Source organism: Triturus cristatus, chromosome 9, assembly GCF_964204655.1.
Source record: "Triturus cristatus chromosome 9, aTriCri1.1, whole genome shotgun sequence".
Taxonomy (NCBI): domain Eukaryota; kingdom Metazoa; phylum Chordata; class Amphibia; order Caudata; family Salamandridae; genus Triturus; species Triturus cristatus.
Window position 1 is genome coordinate 759,445,276 of NC_140592.1, and position 25,626 is coordinate 759,470,901.

Consider the following 25,626-nt stretch of genomic DNA (forward strand, 5'->3'; position numbering starts at 1 on the left):
TTTATTCGGAATGGGGGTGACAAGAAATCAGAAGCATAGTTTGCAGGTCTAGTAATTGGAACATCAGATATTCACAGGACCCCAACGCTGCCCAGTGGCAACAGGATATCAAGGTGGTGAATATTTGTTGGGGATTGTATGAACTGTAGAACTATTTACTGCACACCTTAACTCCAGGCATGTTTTCATTTACTTGCGTGCTAATCCGCTCTTTCCCTGGGTTCGTTCAGAAAAGACGCTTGTCTCCCATTGATCCTGCACCTCCCTGCATTGGGTGTTTCAGTTGTGGAAGGAAGCGCAGTGCAAAGGGATTTGGGAATCGTAGTCCTAAAGGCAGCGGCACTTGAATAGCTGGAAGTAATGCTAATGGAGAATCCATCAACAAGTCTGTGTCCGAGTATGAAATAGAATTACTGTTGATAAATCCAAGAACAGCAAGCCAAGCTCCATGATACATTTGAAGGGCCTGATCAGATTTCAAACGAGTGGAAAGTAACCAATCCCAAAAAGAGGTTTGAGCAGCCTGAAAACTTACCTGTGGAGCTTTTAGCTGGTGTGTATCAGCTGTTTGCAGCTTCCTGTCCCTTTTCACAGCCCAGTGGTGGCACAGTGGCATGGCAATTAAACTCTTACGTGATCTGGACAGTTATAATTGATGTTGTGCTCTGGGAATAGTTGTGAGGAACAGACTTTAGTTTAACTTAATTTCTAAATTTTGCAAAGCCCTAAGAAGCTGCTTCCTTGATGGTATACCTGCATCTGGAAAAAGCCAGGTGTCTCCGATTAAACATTCCTGCCTTGCCATGGGCATTTCCGGTATAAGAGCAGAGCTTGGGCACTGTGGTGTTCAATGCAGCAGCATAGACATGGCTGTAGCCTTCACCAGGGTGGAGTTTGTGGAAACATGACAAAAAAACTAGCTGCACTAAGCAGAGTTCCCAAACAGTGTAGTGCGTTGCGTCCCACCGTTCACGCTGATTTTTAGCACCTGGTGTTTGTACCACGCTGTAAAATCAGCACTAACTGCACCACTCTGCACAAGATGCACTGCTTCTTTTTGCAGTTCGAGTAGAAGTTCTACTCGATTGGCAGCTTCCTCAACGCAGGTAGAATGTTTTTCAACGCGAGTGATAGCGACCATCTGCAACCGCCCACATTGAGAAATCTCGCTGGGAGGTAGAATAGTGTTGGATTTTCCTTGCTCATGGTTGCCAATTTAACGTGCGCAAGCGAGAGCGAGGGGGAAAAAAACTCTGCTCTGCTACGTGGAGCGGAGTTTTTCATGACGCCACATGCTTCGCAGAGTGCAGAAAACTCTGCAAATGGAGCAGAGTTCATCGCCCAGGCCTACTGTAGACATAGCAATACTACAATACACCAGCATGCCTCATTGACAGACTTGGAAGCAGATTTACTATTTACGAGTACAACAGCAGTAATACCATAATTAATCAGTGGAGATTTGATGCATAGCTGCCAAGTGTCCTTTGTCCATGTCTAAATAGTTGGGGTGGTCCCTTTTTTTTCTTCTTAGACTTCTCTAACTTTTAGCCCTAGTTTTATACTGGGGTAAATAAGACAATCAGTCTTATTTACCCCAGGTAGGTGTGGAAGAAATGCTTTTACATAGAGTTCTTTATTTAAAAAAAAAAACTGATTTCCAATTGAAAACATATCTTATAAATCATTCCCAGTCATACAAAAGACGATAAGTTCATTTTGTTGCTCGCCACATTATAAAGTAACATTTTAAAAAGAAACTAAATAGCCGATGGATTCATTTTACCAATCATATTTTTTTAATTCAGTACACCCAAGACCTTTTATACAATAGTCATTTGTTTTGGTTCACCTTCATTGATCCATAACTTCTTCCTCATCTCGTTTTTGTATAGAAATGTGAATGTCTGCAAATATATATCAAAAACGTTGAGTGGCCTTGAGCATTTCAATATAATATGCCAGACACTTCTTACAATCCACAATTTACTGAATATCGCAATATGCTGCTCTTGAGGGAGGACCTGACTTGGCAGTTGAGGCTGGACTGTTCCCATGAGGCACAGGTTCAAGACTGATTTGCACATGGCTGGGTCTAAACTGGGGTGGCATGGTGAGCATAAGAACGATGGATTTAAACCAGATCTCTTGACTGGGGGTGAATGTATGATTTATTCAGCATTCCGTCCATTTGTTTGCGTAGCGCTTTGAGAGCTGAGCAGCAGTAGGTGCTCCTGAGAGCATCAGAACGACTTGGATTGGGGCAAAAGCAACATCTGAGCCTCCTACAAACGTTTCAGGGCACTACCTAATCTACCCAAGGTCCTCAGTCTGGTGTCCTGGGGTCAAAATGACACAATCGTGATGGTTCTGTTCACAAGATCTCTGGTTGTCCCGTCTCAGGTATGAGTATCTCATCCAGGCCTGTTTTCCTATTTGTGTTCTGTGGTGTAGTCTGCATTTACAATCTGAAAATCAAAGCTAAGAGCACCAGAATGCAAGTATTAACCATGACTGAATATCATACGAATGTAGGACTGTAGCTTTGGGGGAAGGGATCCCAGGGACATCATGATTCTGGGTACCCTCACCCCAAATATTTCCAACAGCATGCAAGGTTGCCAGAGCAAACAATAGTTTGATAAACTTTGCTTTGTTGCAGAACATTTTAGGAGGAGCAAAGTTGTGTGCCACTTTAAATAAAAAAACAAGGGCCAATGAAACCATGAATAAAGAAATTCAACCTGAAAACATAACAGCAACTTACAACAATATTAGTTAAAAACACACACAGGTTTGGCATGAAGTTTACAAAATGTAAACTTTTCCATTATTCACCCCAACCTCCCAATAGCTAACGAGAAGTCTGAATAGTGTCAGGTTTTTACACTACAGTTACTCCTTTCTGCACATAAGGTGGACATTTCTCTGTCCCGTCTCTCAAAACGTCCACACTTTGTCAGTCATTTTAGGTCTCGCCTGCTAGATAGCACATACACTGTTACAAGATGCATTTTGGGGTTGCCAAGAACATACAGGGGCTTGGAGCCAACCCATTGGTCACCATTAGTTTTCCTGTTACTCATGTTCCTGCTTCTTATTTGTATTCCAGCTTGTCAGTCTTGTACTTGTCACTCCCATGAAGCATTGCCTCGTTACCATCACTTTAGATTGGCTGGCTTCTACTGCTTGCTTAATACACATTTCTTTTTTGCTTTTTAGTTGAGCACCTAATGAGTGCATGATTTTCCAGTTGTCTCCCTCGTGCTCTTCTCTCCTTCTGCACTCTGAATCCATCTGTAGTCCATGGGCTTCTCCCAGCACCATTCCATATTGCACTTGCATGCTTCCCCCATTGTTTTCCTCGTCTGTGCTTTTTCCCTACCTGCTCAAGTTGCTCAAAAATTTTCCACATTGCTTCTCCTCCCCATACCCTCTGTTTCTCTCTCCTGTTGCTCCTTCTCCTCTTCCCATAGTCTCCGCAGTTACATGGTCACCAGTGTGATTCTACCCCGCCCTCTGTACATTGCTGTCTCAAACATTGCTTATCTTCCCAAGTCCAGCAATACATGTTACTTCCCACCTCCCATGTCCATCTCGCATCCATTGCTTCTTCTCACCACCTCCTTGCTCTCCCTGTTTCCTGCTTACCCTTCTGCATCTCCCTCACCGACTCCACATTGCTCTCTTGGCTGTTTCTTTCTCCTACCCCCCACCTGCACCCTCTGTGTTGCTTCTGTCTCCCGTGATACCCGAGTTGCTTCCACCACCCATTCCTTCCCCATCTTTAAAAAAAAAAAAACACTTGTATTTGTTGTTTTTAGTTACCGATCCAACTTTGATCAGTAACTGAACAGAACAAGCATTTGCAATGCAATAGGTCCCGCATTTATAAGAGTTTGAGCTATTGGCATTGTAAAATGACAATGCCTTTTATTTATGTTTTGGTTTTAAAACAAATAAAAGTTACAATGTCGGTAGCATAAACTCGCATAAAAGCAGTGTGTGGAGTGGTTTGTAAACAACTAGAAAAGCGGACATCAAAGGAAGGGTGGGAGGGAACGAGCATATGGGGTGTGAGTTATAACTAAAGTTATGGCGAAAGCAGTCTGCTGCTTTCAAGTCAGATGCCAGCTTTGCGCTTGAATGCCTCATATGCACTGGCCATAAACCGCATTCCTAAGGTCTTGTGCCCCTTACTAAATCTCTGAATGTGTGAGGCGGCACACACGCAGGAAGTAGCTGGTGGCAAATAGAATGCGCATGGTTGTGCACGTAACCGCCACCCGATCCGCCTGGGAAGCCTTTGGGAGCATTTTCGGAAGCCCCTACATAAGTCTCGCTGAGCTATCGCTTACGCGATAGCCAGGCGAGACCTAAAAAAGGGCCTTCGTCATTTTGAAGGCAAGTGCATGAGAGGTGCGCATGACTCCAAAATAACACGGATAGCCACGTCAAATGCTTTTTCTTTAATTCTTTAGCCATGCTTCATAATATCAGGGATGTTGTACAGCATGTCTAAAAAGCACTGCCAAAGCCAATGGGTCCGAAAGGCGAGCACTACTGGCTTCACTGGTGTTTATTTTAAATTGGTACACTTTTGTGAATCTTTGTACATCTTAGACTTGCTTCTGCTAATTGCATTGATCAAGTTACAGCCCTTTGTTCGCCACTAAAATATGTATCACTCTAAACTTGCGAGCATTTTGAGAGATAGCAATGTTACATTTTGGTTTAAAATCTATTGCAAGTAATAGGGTCGTAGTGATGGCATTCTTCTGTTATAGAACTACAATTTGAAAAGTGAGCTAGAATTAGATTTACCTTCATTTTTCTTTACTATTTAAACTTCATACAAAATCATGTGCCCCAAAACCAGGGCCACTGGAGTTTATTGGTAGTGGAGGACCAAGTTATGTGGCAATTAGGCCTGGGCAGCAAATTCCGTTCCGCTCGCGGAATTTGCGGAATTTTGGTAATTTCGCGTTCCGCGGAGAACGCGAAATTGCCCAAAATTCTGCTTTCCGCGACTTCGCGAAATTTTTTCTTGTTCGCGTTCTCAAAATGCGTGTTCGCGAGATATTTCTCCCCAAGCACGCAAACAGCAACTGTGAACAGGAAAAAAGCGTCACGAACAAGCAATTCCGCGTGTTCGTGGAATTTCTGCGTGTTCGCGGAGATTTGTTACCGTTTCGCGGAGATTTGCGTAACGCGATTACGCAAATTCCGCCCACCCCTAGTGGCAATGTTGACTCAATGGAGCAGTCTAAAAAAGGCAAATTTTGTGGGGCATTGCGGACTATTTTGTGATAGTATTACTTGACTATTTTGTGTTTTTTACATATGGTAACACTGTCTGGGCAGAGATTTCACCTCAATAGTACCAGTTTAACAACCAAATACAGTAATAAACTGAAAGATAACTAGTCAATCTTTACGAAGGGCCTTTCACTGCACAGGAACTAGTGTCACTATGCTTTTAGTAATGTTTGATCCTATTGACCTAGAAAAATGTTTTTGTTAATATTGCAGATGATGGATTAAGTGGCAAATGCGACAAATTCTTAGTTATGCGGGAAATACAGCGGCCACAGACTCGCATAATTCCAGAAGCTATGCCCAAAACCATGCATACGTATAACAGTAATCAAACCAGCATGAGCATAGCCAATAGGTCTCGCCTTAGGGACCTTATAAGTGTTTAGCCATGCAACAGTTGATGTTGTTGCACCAAGGATATTGTGCTGCATAACATACTTACAAGGTACCAAAAGCGAGACCTATTTGCTATGCCAATGCTTGTTTTTAATGCAAGGTTTTGAAGTCGATAGTAGAAATTGCTTAGGCGGAGCAACTTTCTTCCAAACGTGATTTAGTGGCTATTCACAGAAACCAAGATTATGAACCGCAGTGCTACAGCATTGTCAAACGGTTCTCTTCAAATATTTAATTTGGGGTTGCGTTACTCATTTCCCTGCATTTTCGGATGATTGCGGGACAGTGAGCGCAATAAGACCATATTACGCTGGCGCTTTCAAATCTGGTCCACTCCTATCTGCTTTAGATTCTGGTCCCTCTGCAGGGCAAGAGCTTGATGGGTCGTCACGTACACATCCCAAACAGTCTGACTGCTGCGTGCATAATGTGGCACCCTACCAGTACTTTGGCATCTTATGCATCGTAGATGAATCTAGAGGTAACACAAGACATGCACCTAAAACCAGCCTGGACAGTGCTTTGCTGGATGAATGTACTCTAAAAAAAAAAAAGCAGAGAATTAGATGTCCCTGAATTCTGAACACCTTTTTGACCAAGTGAGAGGGACACTTCACGAAATTCGCACTGCCTCGAGTCTGAACCTCAGAGCGCGTTCTCTAAGCCATTATAAACACTCGTAGGCTCAGTTCAACAGTAATGCCAGAGGAAAATAGAATTTACAAAAACATTAGTGGGAACAGCTAATACTAAGAGTGCAAGATTAGTAAAACGTGAATTATAAACGGACGCTAAATAATTGACCTGGATTACATGAATTGTTCAGAAATAGTCCGTGCTTTTCCCCAGTAAAGAGAAGGACAAGACAATGGGGATCCGTTTACTTGTTCGTTCTAAAATGCTACAGCGTCTGGGACTCTGGCCACTTGAAGTCCTGTTCCGATCCTTTGCAGATTGCTTTCTGGTATTCACCTACTGTGTTCTCTGGTGCCCTTCCCGGACTATCAGTCCAGTGTGGTTGACCACCCCACCATTGGATTTGAGGTTGCTACCAGACTTGCAGGGCCATTTACAGTATTGCAGTTAGGAGTTCCTCAACCAGTGTCGTAACAGCGCCATCTAGTGGAATGTTTATCAAGCTAGTTTGTTATTGCATTACCTTTTCAAACAGTTCATCGGAGGAAAGCAAGTAAAAATCCCACTTGCACGACAAAGCGTATATTGCCAGGAGCACAAGGTAGTTTGACTGCATCTAGTAAGCTACTTTTCCAACTACGTCTTCAATGAGCTTTGATCTAGGTAGCTGACTTGTATTTTAAATGATCTCGGAGGTTTACCAGGCTTAGGAAAACAATGTCTCCTAGTATCTTACAAGGATTTAGGAAGTACTGTTGCAACATGAATGAGTTACTGGAGGTTGGGGGTGTCTAATTGGCTAGGTTAGTTATTATCACTTCCAGGTAGGTTGCCCTATTAGCTTCTTTAAAATACTGTGCATTATCGCACGTACATTACTCCATTTTCCTTCACTCTTGGGTGGATGACCCAAGTTGGCGAGTTCTTGCTTTGCATCCGGTCAGTCTGCTGGCTGGCTTAGACCAGAATTCGAATCCAGTGTAACGTTAAGCACATCCAGTTAAAAAATAAAACAGCAAATGTTACCTATTTCAGTGGGTTGATAAACTGAGTGCTAGGTTTCCATTTCGTTCATTTGCTATTTAGTCGGTGTAGAGGTCCACCCCAGTAGAAACCATGGAGCACTTGGAACCTACCCATAAGAGAATCGCAGTTGGGAAGCAACCTCTTTGTAATACTGCAGCTACCAAATGGCTCCATATCACGTGACTACTTTTTATTTAAGAATAAACGTATTCTTGCAAGCCCATTCAGGTTAGTGCTGGCTATTCTTGGCTTTGTAAATAATAGCACTTTTTTTTTTACACCCAATTTGCTGACTCATGACCATGTCATGAGTGAGACCTACAGCTAATTCTGGCTTTTGAGACAAAAACATGTCACATTCTTGTAATTAGGGCTGTATTTTGGCGTGTCTGAGCTGGGTCCAGGCCCTGCATGCTAGTTTTTAGAGGTGTGCATAGAGCGGTCTGCATTGAGGTCCTTAAAACAGCAGCATCCCTCTTATTACTTGATTCACTGATTCAGAGTAAACTGCTTTTAATCCTTTTTAGGTCTAAGCTTAACTTTCTGGTTTGCTAAAGAGATCTTTGACATTCAGAACACTGACCTAGTAATGTATTCCACATGTTGGTTACCATTGACTCGGATGTTTTCTGTCTTTCTAGTTGATGGCTTTACTTGGCTGTTCTGCTTGACATTGTCCCTCCCCGTTGCCCAAACACTTAGCTGTATTTTTTTTATTTGAAAAGTTTTATATAGAGCTGACTAGACCCGGAGGTATCGGAGTGCTTTACATGAGGATAATAGTTACAAAAGAACAGTTGCATAGCCAGTATTTTTTAGAGCATAAGGTATTGCATTTCTCTTGCAGTGCCGGTACTCTCCCTCTCAAAATAATTCGTATAACTCTTTCTGTAAACAGGCCTTTAAATCTTATCTCGTCACATTTGCAGTGTAATCAAAGATATATGTAAAATGTCAGGCTCTCTTCCAGGGAGCTTGGTGTTTTTCTTTCTGACTTAAGAGAAATTTCGAGACACCCTGATTATCCACGTAAGGGAAGAGGTGTAGGAGGATTTTTTTTTTCCTTCATGCACATTACAAAAAAATTGATTGTTTCAGACTTCCAAATCTACTCCCCTCTTCACCAATCTACCCCACTTTACTCCATACTACCACATGCTGCTCAAATCTACCTGACCCCCACTTCATCCCAAAATACCACGCTCTGCTGCGGCTTACTGCCTGCCAGCTTTGCCCCTCGCTGGGGCCAAACACTGAGGAAGGGTCATGGAGTAGACCGGGAGCTGGGTGAGTGTAGGACCACACTCCCCAGCGTGCTCTGCGGCTCCCAGCGCCGTCACGCAGCCACCAACGTTTGCCCTGTGCAAGGAGGCGCCTTTAAATTCCTGCAGGGGCTCCCGCAGCATGGGCCAAGGGCAGGCCCGTCTAAGCCCGGAGGAGGCTGGGCTGGGCCTCATCTCTGAGGTTTGGTCTCTGGGCACCAGCAAAGGAGCATCTTACTCCAACTTCAGGTACTGCTGCACCTACCTTCATCTTAGCCATTAGACCACATTCGTGCCATATTTAGTTCTGCCTACACATAATCTCCACCAATAGCAAGCGTAAAGGAGTAGCAGGGACCCTGGATGCATTCATTGAGTGCTGAATCACTGCTAACTCACCAAATAGAAATGACAAAGACGTCTTTCATTAGATCCTAGTACATTAAACAGACGCTTGTCTTTAGGCCCTCCTATTTCTGTTGCCAGTCCCCAACTGCCTCTCTTCGATGTCTCTAACCATGCCCCAGAGTTCACTTGTGGCAAGCCCAGATATAGCACCAACGATAACCCCCTGACAGGCCCAGCATAACCACCAGAGGACGGGCTGCTAAACCCCGTGATGAACCTAAGGCAAGAGCACAATCTGTGAAGCGGGTTTTGCTACCCAAAAAGCATAAAAGGCCCAAGATCTGCTAACCTTGCAGGCAATGTAGAGACCCATGTTATGTTATCTAATCATGCTGGTATACAGATTGATATGGCCTCGCCAGCACCAATGAAAGACATTACTGAGGGTGCCTTATCTGTCACTGCTGTTAAGAGCACTTTTGAAAAAGCGTTGGAGAAAGCACTAGCCCACCTCAAAGAACTGCTTGATAAGAATCTTACCCCCCTTCGGGGGAAAAAGTCGAATATCTGGTTACTGCCATGGACATTCTAAACAGCAGTGGTATCAATGAAATTCCAATACCGGAATATACTGCGGGTTCCCAAATTTCGGTAGACCCCCAACTCCAGACTCAACCCGCCAACTTTAAACATGCATGAGGGACTTACATCGGTTAACCCTTGCATCACTCTCCACAAATCCAAAGCACCTCCCATGTTGAAATCTAGCACTGCGCATGGGAATCCACAGAACTCGCATGGGGAGCCCATTATGAGAACTCTGGGCCCATGCATCGATCAGTCAGAACGTTCAGCTTTGCCAATACACCATCCACACTTGCTTTAAGCTGAAATAAAATTGACAGCATGAGGGGCAAAAGCCCGAGAGACAATGCAGATGTTTTAAACCTGCCCCCAGCTATTGGCCCTTATGTACTGGTCTTGACTGGTGTTCCTGTTTTATTAAAGGGTCAGAGGGAATCCTGGGCAGATCTGTAATAAGACTGTGGATTGGCTAACCATAAAGGGTCCCACCCATCCCGTATGAACAAAATACTCATGGTTCGCTGAGTTGGGTGGGTTGGTCAATTTCTCAAAAACGTCGATGGGGACTGTATGGTCAACTTTCGTAGGCCTCATTTGGTCCATTGCATTTTAGACTTTTGTGAACAAACTTTTATTCAAAGCTCAAGGATTTCTGTTCCCTTTGGGTTATTTTTTATAAGCCACAATGTCGGCACACAGACCATGTGTTTAATTCAATTCCCGTATCAAATAGATTTCAGGCATTATCAGATTTGGACACACAGGATTGACAGACACCCCCAGTGGAATTTTGTTCTCGCTCCTTGGATAATTCTCAGGATTTTGTCGCTTCCCCTTCTACATGACGGACAATCAGCCAACCACACCCAAAGCTAAGGCTGTTATAGATCCAAGTATCCTGAGCTAGAATGTAGCTGGGCTACAACAGAGGCTTGGTGACCTGGGCTGGCTACACCTGATTAAGGATCAGGATATAGTTATGTTCCAGGAGACTTGGGCTACTTAAGATTGAAATATTAATGGGTTCCACTGCCATAATATCTCCGCTCCCAGCCCCAAATTTGGTCGTCCCTCGGGGGGGCCTATTTATTGGGCTTAACATTGCTGCTTGGGGCAGCTTCAAAGTTTTGCCCACCAATAGCTGTAACGTCCAAGCCATTTTATATAAAAGTCTCCTTATATCCGATTAATTTTTATAGACCAACTCTATCCCTAATGGTAATTTTATTATGCTTTTTGATTTCATTTCCCACCTTGACTTTCAGCATGAATCGGTAAAAAGCACTGGCATTCTTTTGGGGGTGATTTTAATGCAAAACTAAAGGACAGACTAAACCGCTCAGGATCTTGTACCCCCAGCTCCACTTGTCGCAGGGGTGCTGAACTGGACATGTTTTTGAGCTCACATAATCTTACGGATGTCATGGACATCGTCGGAGCACACCATAGAACCAATCACCCAGTGCCAACATTTAGAGGGAGGGGGTGTTCTTCCCCCCATAGATTTCTTTACATCCCCCCCCCCCCCCCCCCCCACCGGGCCGACCACCTAACAGTAGCTGAAGTCATTGCCAAGAGCTAGGGGGGCCACAATCCCATCAGAATTGGGCTGAGTCTAGCCCCCCAACCCATGTTCACTTCTGAATGTGGGGCCAGGAACCTAATACCTTCCACTGATAGCCTGAGACTAATATGGAGGGGCGTTAACAATGATTTATTTCAGAGGGTGGTTAAGGAAAATATGTATCTCATAAACTCATGTCTATCAGCCCAAGATCCACTCCCTGAAGCTCTCCATGATCTTAATAAACTTTGCTTATCCGTAAAAACTCTTGTCAAAACCTAGCTTATGTGTGAAGCGTTACACCACTCTTCTCCACTGCACCACCGCAATCAATGCTGCACCACTTTACTCGACACTACTCTGCTCTATGCCACTACTCTACACCACTACAATCTACCCTGCACCACTTCACTCTGAAACAATCTACTCTGCCACTGCACTCTGTGCTGCTCCATGCCACTGCACTCTACACTGCCACTCTACAACACTGCAAACTGTTACTTTAAGACACTGCACTCTACGTTAATTCACTCTACACCACTTTACTCAAAACCAATGCACCCTGTACCTATAACTACTGTGCACCACTGCACTTTACACCACTATACTCTACAACATTCTACTCAATACCACTGCACGCTGCGTCACTCTGACAATGCATTCTACTCTGTATCACTCCTATCTCATGCCAATGCACTCTACCCTGCACCACTCTACAATAGGCTACTTCACTCTGCCACTCTACAATACTGCTCTCTGACACTCTACTCTGCATCACTCCACTCTACGCCACTGTACTCTACACCAATCCACTCTAATCTACTTTGCACCACTGCACTCTACGACACTACACCGCTGCTCTCTACGCCACTTCACTCTGCAATGAAACTATCTACTCTATGCCACTCTACACCACTTTACGCTATTGTATTTTACACAGCTGCACTCTATGCCACTGCACTCTCCTCCACTTTACTTCAAACCAATAAACTCTACACCAATGTACTCTATGCCACTCCAAACCATTGCACTGTTACTTTACTCTGCACCACTCAACACCACTGCACTCTACGACACTGTTCAGCAGCACTTTACTCTGCAACACTTTAGTCTATACCACTGCACTCTTCTCTACGCCAATGCACTCCACGCCACTCTAAACTACTATGCACCACTGCACTCTGGCACTGCACTTGACACCACACCAGGCCACTTCTTTCTGCACTACTCTGCAATACTGCACTCTACGCCACTACTCTATACCACACCTCTCTACCGTGCCCCACTCCACTGTACACCACTACACCGAAACAATCTCCTCTGAAATAGTCAACTCTACGCCATTGCACTCTGCCACTGCATGCTCTACTCTTAGCCAATGCACTCTACTCTGTATCACTGCACTCTATGTGACTGCACTCTATCCTGCACCACTCCACTCTAGGCTACGTCACGCTACTCTGCATTGCTCCACTCTGTGCCACTGTACTCAATGCCAATCCACTTTAAGCCACTCTAGTCTAGAACACTGTACTCTGAAACAATCTACGCCACTCTATTCAACTGCACCACATGCCAATGTAGTCCACACCAAAGCACTCTACACCACGTTACTCAAAACCAATATACTCTACTGAACTCTATGCCAATCTACTCTGCACCACTGCACTCTACGCCACTCTGCACCATTACTTTACTCTGCACCCCTCTATGCCACTGCATTCCTCACAATGCTTTCTACAACACTATACTGTGCAGCACTTACTTCTCTGCCACTCCACACCACTTTAGTCTATGCCACTGCACTCTACTCAGCACCGCTCTACTGCACTCTATGCCAATGCACTGACACTGCACTCTACACCACTCCAGTCTAGGCCACTCCACTTTGCAAAACTGTACTCTACACCACTACTCTATACCACGCCTCTCTACCCAGCACCACTTCACTCTACTCTGAAACAATCTACTCTATGCCACTAAATTCTGCACCACTCCATTGCAATAAATACTGTGCTACTCTACACCACTCTATGCCACTGCGTGCTACCCTGTCCCACTCCATTGTGAAACAATCTATTCTACCAGTATGCCACTTTACTCTAAACTACTGCACGCTTCACCACTTTACTCAAAATGAATGCACCCTACGCCACTGCACCTATGCCAACTACTTTGCACCACTAGACTCTACAACATTCTACTCCACTGCATCCTACACCACTATTCTACTCTGTATCCCTGTATTCTACATCGCTGCTCTCTGCAAATACTCTACCATGCGTCACTTTACTCAGCACCACTCCATGACCCTACACTCTGACTGTGTGACTGCACTCTATGCCACTGCACTTGACTCCACGCTACACCTTCACTCTACTCAACTTTATGCCACTTCACTCTATGCCGCTCCACTCATTGCACTCTACGCCACTGCACTCTACTCTGCACCCCTCTACTTTATGCCACTGCATTCTACGCCACTCTACTCTGCACTTTACGCCACTTCACTTTAGGCCACACTACTCCACTCTATGATGCTCTACTTCATTAAACTCTGATCCACTCTATAGCACTCTATGCCATTCTACGACACTACTCATCTACAATGCTCTAAGCAGCTTCCTGTATGCCACTTCATATGACTGTTCTTTGACACATAGCTACCATCTCCCTTGTTCGTCCAAACTCGATTACACCAATAGCCTCTACCACTGATCACCTTTAACGACTGAAAAGATTACAGCGGATTCAGAACTCGGCTGCCAGACTACTCTTGCATATCAAACCGTGAGACCACATCTCCCCTGCCTTGAAAGCCATGCATTGGTTGCTAGAAGATCCACGTTCAAGCTGCTTTGTATCACCCACAAAGCGATAAATGGAATGAGACCGCTATTCATCAGGAACAAAATCACCAAACACATTAATCATAGGAACCTCTGCTCTAGAGTGGCACCTCGCCTCAAAATCCCAAGATACAAGAGAAAAAAAATGGGTGGCACATCATTCTCTGTTCAAGCAGCCAAAATATGGAACTCTTAATCCTCCCAACATTAGATCCACCGACAACCACATTATCTTCAGAAAACTACTCAAAAATTGGCTCTTCCCCCCCCCCCCCCCCCCCCAAGGACCATACGCAAACAGAAATATACAGCATATCCCTCTGTACATAAACATTTATTTGTGCTATAGATATGTACCTATATGTGTATTGCTTTGTATAAACATATTGAATAATTGTTTACAAAATAAATACATTTGTAAGTACAACACTTGAAAACCAGAGTTTATTGAATGCATCTTCAATCTACTTAAACTTACTTCCTTTATGCATCTATATACCTTCCATGTACTTGGATCTATGTATTTATTAATTTCCTCCAAAAAAGCATATTCAATGCACTACCCTATACCTCTCTCAATATATCTTGTACCTCAACTCTCTGACTCATCTCAAACCTCTTTCTACTACTCTTTCCAATGCACTACCCTATTTCTCACCCTATACCTCTATCAATATATCCACTCATTCATTGCAAACCCCATACCACTACTATGACCCCCAAAATAGCCCTTTCTAGACTCTCTCCTACTCTACCCCTCCTTGCACCATCTGACACCTTTTTTTTTCTTTACTATACTGACCCCCCCAACAAGCCTTTCTAAACTCTTCCCTCTGACTCTTCCCTTCCACATCCCTTTTTACTCATCCCAAGTGTCCCCCTACTGCTATGACGTCCCCAAAAAAACACAAAAATCAAAATCCTTCACTCTTCTATCCCTCCACTATCCTTTTCAATCAAAATAACAGACTAACATGTACACTTATCAAATTTCATATTTCACTATACTAATTCACCACTAATCCATTATAGGTTCCGAGTAGCGTGCTACTCGCTGAAAAAAGCGCTTCAACACCTCATTAGGAGTAGCAAGCACTACATAAATGAAACCCTTTTCCCCACTTCTATCCCTCCACTATCCTTCTCAATCCAAATAACTGACTAATATCCACCATCCAATATCCACCACTCAAATTACTTTTATATTTCACTATACTAATTCACCACTAATACTTGATGGGTTCCGGAGTAGCGTGCTACTCGTCAGAAAAAAGCACTTCAACACCCAATCGGGTAAAAAGCGCTATATAAATGCAAACCTTTTTCCCTCTTCTATCCCTCCGCTATCCTTCTGAATCCAAATAAGTAACTAACCTATCCACCACTCTAATTACTTTCATATTTCACTATACTAATTTAACACTAATCCATCTTGGGATCCGGAGTAGCGTGCTACTCGCCGACATAGCGCTTATTCGCCTCGTCAGGGGTAATAAGCGCTTTATAAATGCAATTACAATACTCCACTCTATGATCTACTCCACTCTATGCTACTCCAAAACTCTGTACTCTTCGTAACACCCTCAATGCCACTCCACACAAATCCTCAACACTCTACTCGGACACAATTTCACTTTATGCCACTCAACTCTATGCCCTTCCACTCTACGAGAATTTACTCCTTCCACAACACTGTATGCTACTCCATGACACCACTTCTCCATGCCACTGAACTGTATGCAACTCTCCGCAGCCTTCCTATAACACTGTTCCATTTTATGCCACTTCATGACACACTCCTTTACCCCACAAACGTTTAGCCATGCTGAACAGCAGCCACTCTGGTATATACAACATTACTAAACCATATTGGCATAGCCAATAACTCGCATACGAGAGACCTTTCAACTTTTCCAATGCTTGTTTCAATTGCCATTTATGGCCGTGGTCCAGTCTTTCTTTACTTTCTAGTGCCGTTCACTTCGGTCCATGATAGGTTGGGATCATGGCTGCAATCCTTGCCTCGTGGAGGACAGCTCGTCTCTTTTCTCCGTTCTGTCGTGCTCGCGGCTTCTCCAGCCTCGCAGGTACTAAAAAAAGATAATAACAGCCCGTGCTATCTAAAGCGAACTTTAACCTGGGGCTTGTCATGTACCTCTCGCAATGGACCGACGTACGCTGCAGCTCAAGTGAGGCCTGAGAACGCGTTGCAGGGTTAAACTAAAGTGTGCAAAGGGAGGGGAGTGGCCTTACATGAACAGCGGTCACCAGGGAAACCCCGCTGCCATGTTAGTCGGGTGGGTTATAAGGAGGATCCAAACGGAAAAAGAAAATAACTTCCGGTCCTTGTTTTTAGTCTGAAGAGAGACGCCGGTGAACACGAATGCTCCATTTAAAATGCTCCGAAGTCATGTTAATGTTGAGGAGGATGTGGCGTTAGGCCAGAGCTGCCGGTTTGGGAACTGGGAAACCAGGTACTAATCTCGACATTGGCTCAACGTTCTGTGATTCTGGGAAAATCACTCAATTTCCTAGTGTCTGAAAAATGAATGTGTCCGTGTGTAACGTTATTGGTGCACCTGTAAAGAGATCCATAACCTTCAGGCCGAGTTCGCGCTATATAAAACTGAAAAAAAGTGCCAAGAAAATGAATGTCACTTTGTGTAATATAACTGGTGCTCATGTAAAGCGCCCCAAAAACTTCAGTTGGTTTTCCTGTTATGTAAAATAAATAAAATGTCAAGCAGTCTCTTCTTACAATGGTGCTCGAATATTAACCAAGCTTGTAATGCCACATGTCAAGACAAAACATCACATATACTGCGTGATTTGCTATCCATTTTATTTGACGTAATGAAGTGACACGTTTATACTGCATAAGACGTTTTAATTTGCCATTGCAAAAAACGGCGTTTGAAAATACCAAACCAACTAAGTGTTGGATTATTAAAAAGGAATAAAAGAGGCCAATTTAAAATGCATCATAATTTTAAGGCAATATGTTTTATTTTATGTTGCAGCCTAAGCATAGCAAATCAGTTTAATTACATGTAATAAGAGTTTAAGAATGTAAGTAAGTTGTTAATTTGCGTAAGATCAACATTATCACAATGAGTAAACATTATTGAACAGACCACCGTCAATATGGAATTGATTAGGCCCTAGAACAGAGTCTAATAACAGTTTATCAATACCAGCTATATATATACCATCTCACTGTCTCTAGATAACCTTTAATTACTTTACAACCCTCTCTAAAAAAATTACATGTAATAATAGTTTCAATAGGACACAGCTTCTATTTTGTTCACCACAGTCAGACAAGGTGCTGCCATTGTACAAATCACATTACCATTCAAATAGATCTTTGGGTAAAACCAACATGTCTTAATGCCCTAATTCTGGAAAGGGCTATAATTCATGACTCAAAATATCTTCTTCAAATCTGTGTAAACACGTTTGTTTGAGCTCCCCTTTATTAACTACGGACTTCAGGCTAAGAATGGAAGATGCCTTAGCCTGAATGCCAGGAACCCTTGTCTCAACCTGAGTTATTAGTTTTGCAACATACCACTGCAGAATCCAAATATCTGATTGTCAAAAAATGTAAACATTTTAAAAGCTCCTATGTGCCACCTCCCACATCTTCGTTAAAACTCAATACATGTTCCTGCTGAGATAACCACCCCTTATTTTTGTTCTTGGAAAGAACATGTATGTTTGCCAAGAATAATCAAGGAATATATCCGATACTGCATCACACTTAACAAGAGTTTTTGTGTTTTTTACTAACTACTTACTCCCTGACATGTGGCAACTTAGAAGGTCTGCTAAATATATTGTATGCTCAGAGGCGGCATGTTTTGTTTTATACCATAATTTCGTGAAATAAGTAAATTTTATTGTTCATCACTATTAAGAACCTAATGCATACACACACATCGAATCACTACAGAAGTGCTCCTGCTCAATAAAATACAATTGTTTGTAAACCGTTCTATTCATGTCAACATTTAACAAGTACTTTCGTGCCCAATATGTCTTACTTTTTAGGTCTAGCCTGACCCAGCGCTTGCGCTGGTCTGGCGAGACTTTAAGTAAGGGCTTCAAAAAAAGCTACCGCCGGCCACAGCTTGCAGTGCATGTGCGCGGGCGCGCGCTTGAGCAGAGGCGCCATATGGCGTGATTACTGGCGCACATGCACTGCAAGCTGTGGCCAGCGGTAGCATTTTTCCCCCGCAATCACTTTCACGTTGGCCCCCACACCCCCCCCCCCCGGTTAACTTCCTTGATACCATTTCATAATCACTGAGGTCTTTCTTTGTGATGTATTAAATTTATATAGCACATGCATTACCAATACCGTCTCTAGACACTCATTACACCTTTCTCACTCCTATAGAATTACTTTTTTAATATCTTTGCTCTCACTCATAATCTTTACAGCTGTTTTATGACTCTAAGCTCAACCTGTTCTAGTCTTTCTTCTCTGTCTGCTTCCGGCACCCGGCTTCCGATCTCTTTCGGCGCCTGCGCTGTAGGCGAAGCCTGACCTTGATCAGAGTCACCATGTTCTCTCGGGCCAGTGTCTTCGTTTTGCAGCCACAACTCTACTATTTTATCTTCAACTCTGTATATCTTTGCTACATGTAGTGTCCCATTACTCGTGATTCTGCAAATATAGGTAGGAATAAAAATAGTCAGACATACTACTCTATACATTGCTATGTGTAAATACACGTGCAGGGATCAGCATTTGCTTTCTGTCTCGTACAGCAAACGTCCTCGTCAATAGGGGACTTTCTCCCTTATAGAAAACACACCACTAGCATCCTGCACTGTCGCCATTTTCTCAAGTCTTTTTTGGAGGTGGAGTGGTTGTTGTCTCAAAGCCTCCACAAGTGAATGGTAACTTTTGCTTGTTTGTTGTTAGAGCTGAAGATGGCATAAGTATTTGCTGTCTCTGACCACCTCTAACACTGTGCCACAATATGACTTCTCTTCACCTGATTGCATGCCTTAATGCTTGGAAAGTTATGCTGTAGTTATTGGCAGTACTTTATAGTAAACCTTCTGATACCCCTTCTAGACCCAGCTACTTATTTTTCGTTAAAGCCAGGCACACAAGAGGATCTTTTGCTCATTATTTTACTGCCCCGGATGCGACAGCTCAAACTCGGTGGCTCCTCATTCCAAGGTAAATGGTTACAAGGTGTTTTCATGAAGTTATTGTTTTTGCGACATTTGAGACAGGCTGCTAGACCAGCACTTGTATAGAACAAGCACTGTGGTTTGCTGACAATTGGTGTGCAAGAAGCGAGGCTCTATACCCTAGGCAAGGCTTATCGAAAACTTTACGGTGAACTCCGTATTGGAGGTGTCTCCCACCGGGGAAACTAACTAATTGATATGCAAGACCATAGTGTTCTTTCAACACTAAGGTGCATTTGAGAAGGTTTACAGAGTCTTTGAACATATTTCCACAAAGTAAATCTGCTCACCTTTGGTAAATTCTTACAAATTGACTGCACTGCACCAACACTTTTACTTTTTACTTTAAGAAATGGTCCAGATTCTGTGGGCTAACGTATTTATGGAAATATGTTAAAATGTTCAAGAGCAACTTTCTTAGAAGATGTTGACAATCTTTGCTGGTTAACCTATTTTACTCTGCAATAAGAAAAGTGTTGATGTAAACACAACATGGGTTTAGTGTGTATTTTAATAGTGTATCTGTAACCTACATCAGTTAGTGGGCCTACTGTTGAGATCTGTGCGCAACTGACAGGTTAAATGTCTGATACTAGTACATCATAACCAGCGTTTGACTATTCCGCAGTGAGAAGAAATTGATTGTTTGTGCTGTGAAAATGCTAATATGGCTGCATAAGAATACCACATAATATGTTGCAGAACTGGCCTTTACACCATTCTGCAAAATGTCGTTTTTCTTGCTATATAATGTCCATTTCCTTGCAGAACAATATAAGCAGCCTTGATGCACCAAGAAGCAAAACAAATTTGCTCTTAGGTCTTTCATTTGGAAGGCCCTCTATAGAACCCATTGTTAAATGTGGTGCACCTCCAGATTACATTTGTACAAAGTTCTTGACTAGTTGCGCCCCCCCCCCCCTTGAGAAAGGGGTTGCTCCGTGAACGACTTGTCAGATAACACCAGCCACTTTGTCAATCCTCTACAAAACAAGGTTTATCCCAATATGCAAACTTTACCCCGTCTAGTATCCCGCTTTCCCTTCTGATTCTTATTCTCCCCAGTGACTGATTCTTTGATCTGAACACTTATACCTTAAACAAAAGTCCAGCACATGCTAAGCCAGTTTCATTGGGCCCTGGCTGTTTCTTCCTCACAGATACCAGATTTGTATCCATGATTACAACTCATGTACTAGTTGCAGTATCCATCATCACAACGTACGCTGACGTAGCACCTACCCTCATATCACTGATCTCCGTGTTAGTCCCTGCTTGCAGGGGTGTGAAATTTAATGCAACATTTACTTGTCCAGGGGACAGGATGCTTCATAAATCTACTTGTCCTGTAACATAGAATACAAAAACACTTGTCCCTATGCTTCTATGCAGTGAAGTAACAAACTATGGCAGTGATCTCCTAAAATGAGACTTCTGAGAATAGCTTGTCTGATTATGCCAGAGCTCATATTATAACAGCGTTTGCATACTAGCGCTTCCCTTATTTTCCATCTTCAGCACATCTACATTTTAGTTTGGAAGAAGCGGTAAGCAGTAGTTGGAATGCCCTTTTGAGTCTGTGCAAAGTTGCATGTTTAAGGGTTTCCACCAACTCTTCTTTAATCTTTTCCCACACAGAAGAAGGTTGGAAATGTACTCCAGACAAGGGAAATAGTAAAACTTCTTCCAGGGTAGGAAGAAGGGGTTGGAGAAGAAGTGAACTTGCAAACGATCAGCAGATTTTTCCTTGAGCAAATCTACACATGCACATTTGGTCTTGTTGAATTGCAGTTCACAAGTATTTTCCAAGAGTAAGATTTCCAGGCCTACTTCTGTAAATTCTTGTGAATTCATAAACGTTGTAAATCTACACTAATGGATGGCCATATTACAGGGGTACACTATTCTAACTTTAAGAATTGGGCAACTAATTAGGTCAGGCATTAACCATGACCTTTTGCTTTTATTAAAAATCTGTCTATTTTCCTATTGGTTGGCTTCACTGTGGATTACAGCATTCTGCTCTTTCACAAGGAGCATTTTGCCTGGAAAAAAAGTAGTTTCTTTCAGTGCCAGGGACTACATTGACACTGTGTGCTTTTGGGTTTACCAATGCTTATTTATTTTCATGTTTCCTATAAACTTGTGTAAACTGGTTTTACACTGTTGGACCTAAAGTCCTAGGGTAGCTTGGCTCAGGTGGACAGGCCTCGTTCCGGAGTAACATGTCGTGCTTGCATCACACTCACCTCAGCACTCCAGCGTATCACCACTAAAACAAACGACGCTACACCAAGGAATTAGAAAAATGAAGAAAAACTTTCTTTCCTTTTATCTTGTTCTTCCTTTCTTTTCAAATGGATTCAATCAGTTCTTATCTACAACTCATTAAGGTCAAAACATATCACTGTGATTAAATTGGTAGTACTATATCACTCTAGATCTGGCGTGAAATCAGGCGCGCCACCTAGTGGTCAAATCCAGCACAGCATTTTCAATAACACATTAAATCAAGTCATTAACCGTAGCGCTGCACATGACAATCACAATGCTCTGGACATCAGTTCGTTAATCATAGCACTGTATTCAGTAATCACAATGCGTTTGACATTTAGTTATTAATCATAGCGCTGTACACAGCAATCACTATGCGATTGAAATTTAGTCATTAATCATAGCGCTGTTTACAGCATTCACAATGCGCTTGAAATTTAGTTATTATACATAGCGCTGTTCTCAGCAGATCATTAGCACCTGAGTTCTGGCAATACCGGAATGCATGAAGCATAGCCTTACATAGGCTTATTACACATGGCTGGTTTCTGCCCTTGCCCCAAAATGCCCGGCTTACTCTACAGATGTCACATACCTCACAGGGCGAGAGGAGAGGGGCCAGGAGCCAAGTTATTTCCTCTGCTGAAACAATGGGAGGCCGCCAGGCTTTGGGAGAGACTTACCCGGGGGAGGGGCGAATCCAGGGCCACTCCGGCCTTCCGCCCTCCTCCCCAGGGGTTTCCTTACTTGTGGGTCTCCCGCAGGTCGTCTCAGCCGGTTGAGGGCTCGCTCCTCAGAGAGCTCCTCTCGCTGGCAGACCCCACTCTCTGGTATCTGGGGGGGAAAGCTGAAGCGCTGTTGCGGGGTCGTCCTCGGGCCTCTCGATGTCTCCTGGGCCCGGGGGACTCGTCTTAGTGGCTGACGGGAGGCGCGTCCGCAGCCGTCAGAAGCAGCGCGGGCTGCGGGGGCGCGGCCTCCCCATTCAATCGGACAACAGCGGGGGCGGCGTTCCGCAGTCCGCCCCCGGCATGTGATAGGGGTGATGCTGATTTCAAGGCCTAACGCGGCCTTCTTTTACCCTCCAGCGACTCTCTCACAAGTCCGGTCTGCACTGCACGGACATCTTCTGTCGCAGCGGGGCCCCGGTCTTCTCCGCGGGCCCCACGGGGGTCAGGCGCTACACTGCTCGGCCCCGGGGTCACAGCGGTGCTTTTCAGAACCCCCCCTTAGCGAGAGGGGGAGGGGGCGGTAGAAATTAAGGGGGGTGATCTGCAGGATAGGAGGTGGCGATTGCTTGAGCGCCAGGCACCCCCTTTCTCGCTCAGAGATGCCCCCAGCTCAGGCAGGCAAGCTGGGAGGTGGCAGGCCCCACGCCAGTGGCGTCATAAGATAGAGATGCCCCAGCTCAGGCAGGCAAGCTGGGAGGTGGCAGGCCCCACGCCAGTGGCGTCATAATATAGGGAAGTCCCAGGCAAAGTCAGGGAAGCCGGAGATAATCACTCTCTTTCCCCGTTCTCTTCAGAAGTCCTGGCCAGGTGGGAAGCACAAGAGGTCGATGTGACCCCAGGGTCAGTGGCTGAGGGCAGGGTCAGGTCAAGAGGTAGGGGGTAGTGTCAGCCGATGGGGAAGAAAAAGCAGGCCCTGAGAACTGTCAGTTTCCCTCTCTAGCGCATCCACCTCCCCACTCAGGTGCCTTACTCCTGACTACCTCACGTCACACCTTCTACAAAATGGCCGACGCACCTCACCTCTATTTATAGCTTGGGCCCTGACTGGCCAGAGTGGCCCAGAAGGTTCTGGAACCCCTCATGACAGTCTATGGCCCAGGTTCTGAGGTGACAGTTTAGGCCACCATTTTGTGGAGGAGCTCTCTCCCTCCCTCCATTTTAGAGAAGCACCTTGCGCCTCACCCTCAATTAGTGAAAATGGGGCACCCAGAGCCTCTACTTCAACACCAAAAAAAAACTAGCGGACAGAAAAATTAGAGGGTAAAGGGAACAAAAATGAGGAGGGGACAGCGAAAGGGCTGTCAGGTCTAACACACTGACTTACCATTATGAATATGTTTTAGAAATACTAGCATGTATCAAACATGTTTTATCAAATGATGCTTCAAAGACATGCTAATTACAATTTAATAGTAGATCACTAAAACGCTTTTTTTCTAGTTGAATATATTTTTGGGGAACATTTTTTTTAGATAGCAAATAATCATTTGGCTTGGTGTCAACTTGTGCAAGTATTTGCATCTAATCAGAGAGCTTTCTGGGAGCATTATACATAGCCTCATAATATTAAACTTTGCAACTGCGCGTACACATCTTTATACTAGTAACACTGTCACTAGTGCAGTCTGAGCTTACAGCATTTTCTTAGAGTGCTCACCTTAATAATAAAGGCTTTTTTTATTAATAAACCTTTAATACTAGTCCAAACAGCATGAACATATGGTTATAAATCTTACTTTAAATGCAGACAGTGCTATCACGGATCTAAAAGGTAGTATTGTAAACTGGCAGCCAAATGGTTTGTGCTGCAGGGGGGTTGGGCCTACTTGTCCATTGACCCCAAGCAATATATCCTGGGTATCGGACTATAGGAGTACCACAACCCTATGCTTGTATACCAGTCTGTCAATTAGTCCATTTGAGTTTTGGGAATGACCCAGCTGGTTTAACTTCTAGGCCACCTGCATACAACATTACAGGGAGCTGGCAAGGAGCTTACAGCACATGTACTGGAGAGCTTCTTTTACGTGCTGGCAAAAGTGCTTGAGGTGCTGTCCACGTTGAGACTCCAGCACACCTCCCAGTGATTGAAGACATCTAGTCTATGGTTGTTCCTTTGGATCCTCCAGAGAATGTTCTCCTCTTGGAGGCCAATGGTCTGAAGAAGACACATTACATTTTGAAGAAACAGCATAGTGACCTATGAGTTGATATTCTTGGCGAAAGTTCAGGACTCCAAAAAATCACAATATATAGTCTTTCAAGATAAAGATACTGTTTTTCAAGAGTCTTGGTCCAACACCTCCTTTTTTTGCAATCTCACTACTGACCGCTTTTGCTCTCCTCTACAGGCATTGTGTTGTATACCTTGCCCTCCACATTCTTGCTTTTCTACTTGATACAAGTCTTTTTCATCTGATTTGTTTTTCTCATTGGTATGTTTTGTTTTTGTCTGGTTTCTGTCTCCCCTTGAGTATTCCTCTTTGACCAAGTTTTTCGTTGGGGGTAGTTTTATATGCTTACACAGCTGACTTGTGGGGTACACCTTTTTAGGTCTCGCGCTGCGTAGGAGGAGACCTCTTGTAATAGATTCGTTTTTTAGGCCAAAAACGTGCACGCATTGCATTGCTTTCAATGGCAACGCATGCACGTTTGGAGATTCCCTTGCGGGAGCGAGCTTTGAAACAATCTGTTTGTAATTAACTTTCAAACAGATGGTGCCCTTGCTCGCTCCTGCAAGGGAAACGCTGTGTGTGCTCTGGGCCGCACTCCCCCCCACCCCTCCCACTTGGTTTATTGCCTCCTGTCACAAGTCCGGCCTCATCTTAACCTGCCTTCCTTCTCCCACGCTTTCCTTCCCCCTTCTTTCTGTCTCTCCTGCTCTTTCCCCTAGCTGCCTCTTCTCTCCCACTCCTTTACTGAGCGTTTTTCTCTTTTCCTTTACTTTTGCTTCCCTTTTCTTTTTCGTTGCCTCTCTCCCGTTCCCTTTCTTGTCCCGTTTTCCCCTATTTCATTTCTTCTCCTTTCTCCCGTGTTACCTTCTTTTCCCTCGCTCTACTTTCTCTCTTCCTCCACCCTCTCTCTCTATTCCTCCACCCTCTTTCTCTTCCTCCACCCGCTCTCTCTCTCTCTACCTCTACCTCTCTCTCTCTCTATATTCCTCCACCCTCTCTCTCTACCTCTACAAGCATTGGCATAGCCAATAGGTCTCGCCTTTGTGACCTTATAAGTGTTTAACCATGCAACAGTTGATGTTGTTGCACCAAGGATATTGTGCTGCATAACTAAATACTTATAAGGTCCCAAAAGCGAGACCTATTGGCTATGCCAATGCTTGTTGTTAGGGGAAGTGTTTGGTAATAGTTGGTGACTTTGCCTGATGTTCCTAGCTGTCTTAAAAAGAAATACGATATGAGCTACCACAATGT

The 25,626-nt window shown here is 43.9% G+C and overlaps 1 protein-coding gene across 4 annotated transcripts in view; it reads left to right on the plus strand.

The window, feature by feature from the left end:
* Positions 1-8,798: 8,798 nt before the first annotated feature.
* The window catches only part of CSKMT (citrate synthase lysine methyltransferase), a 41,420-nt gene continuing 24,592 nt past the window's right edge, over positions 8,799-25,626 (plus strand). The window contains exon 1 of one of the 4 annotated variants that reach the window (XM_085626086.1): positions 8,799-8,888. Coding sequence is in view for 2 of the 4 variants with exons in the window: in XM_085626083.1 (XP_085482209.1) it covers positions 15,991-16,072 (82 nt within the window). In the remaining 2 variants the exon portion in view is untranslated. Of the gene's footprint in view, positions 8,889-15,963; positions 16,073-16,316; positions 16,460-19,087; positions 19,183-25,626 lie in introns of those variants that run through there. The other 3 variants (XM_085626083.1, XM_085626085.1, XM_085626084.1) reach the window with 3 other exon arrangements.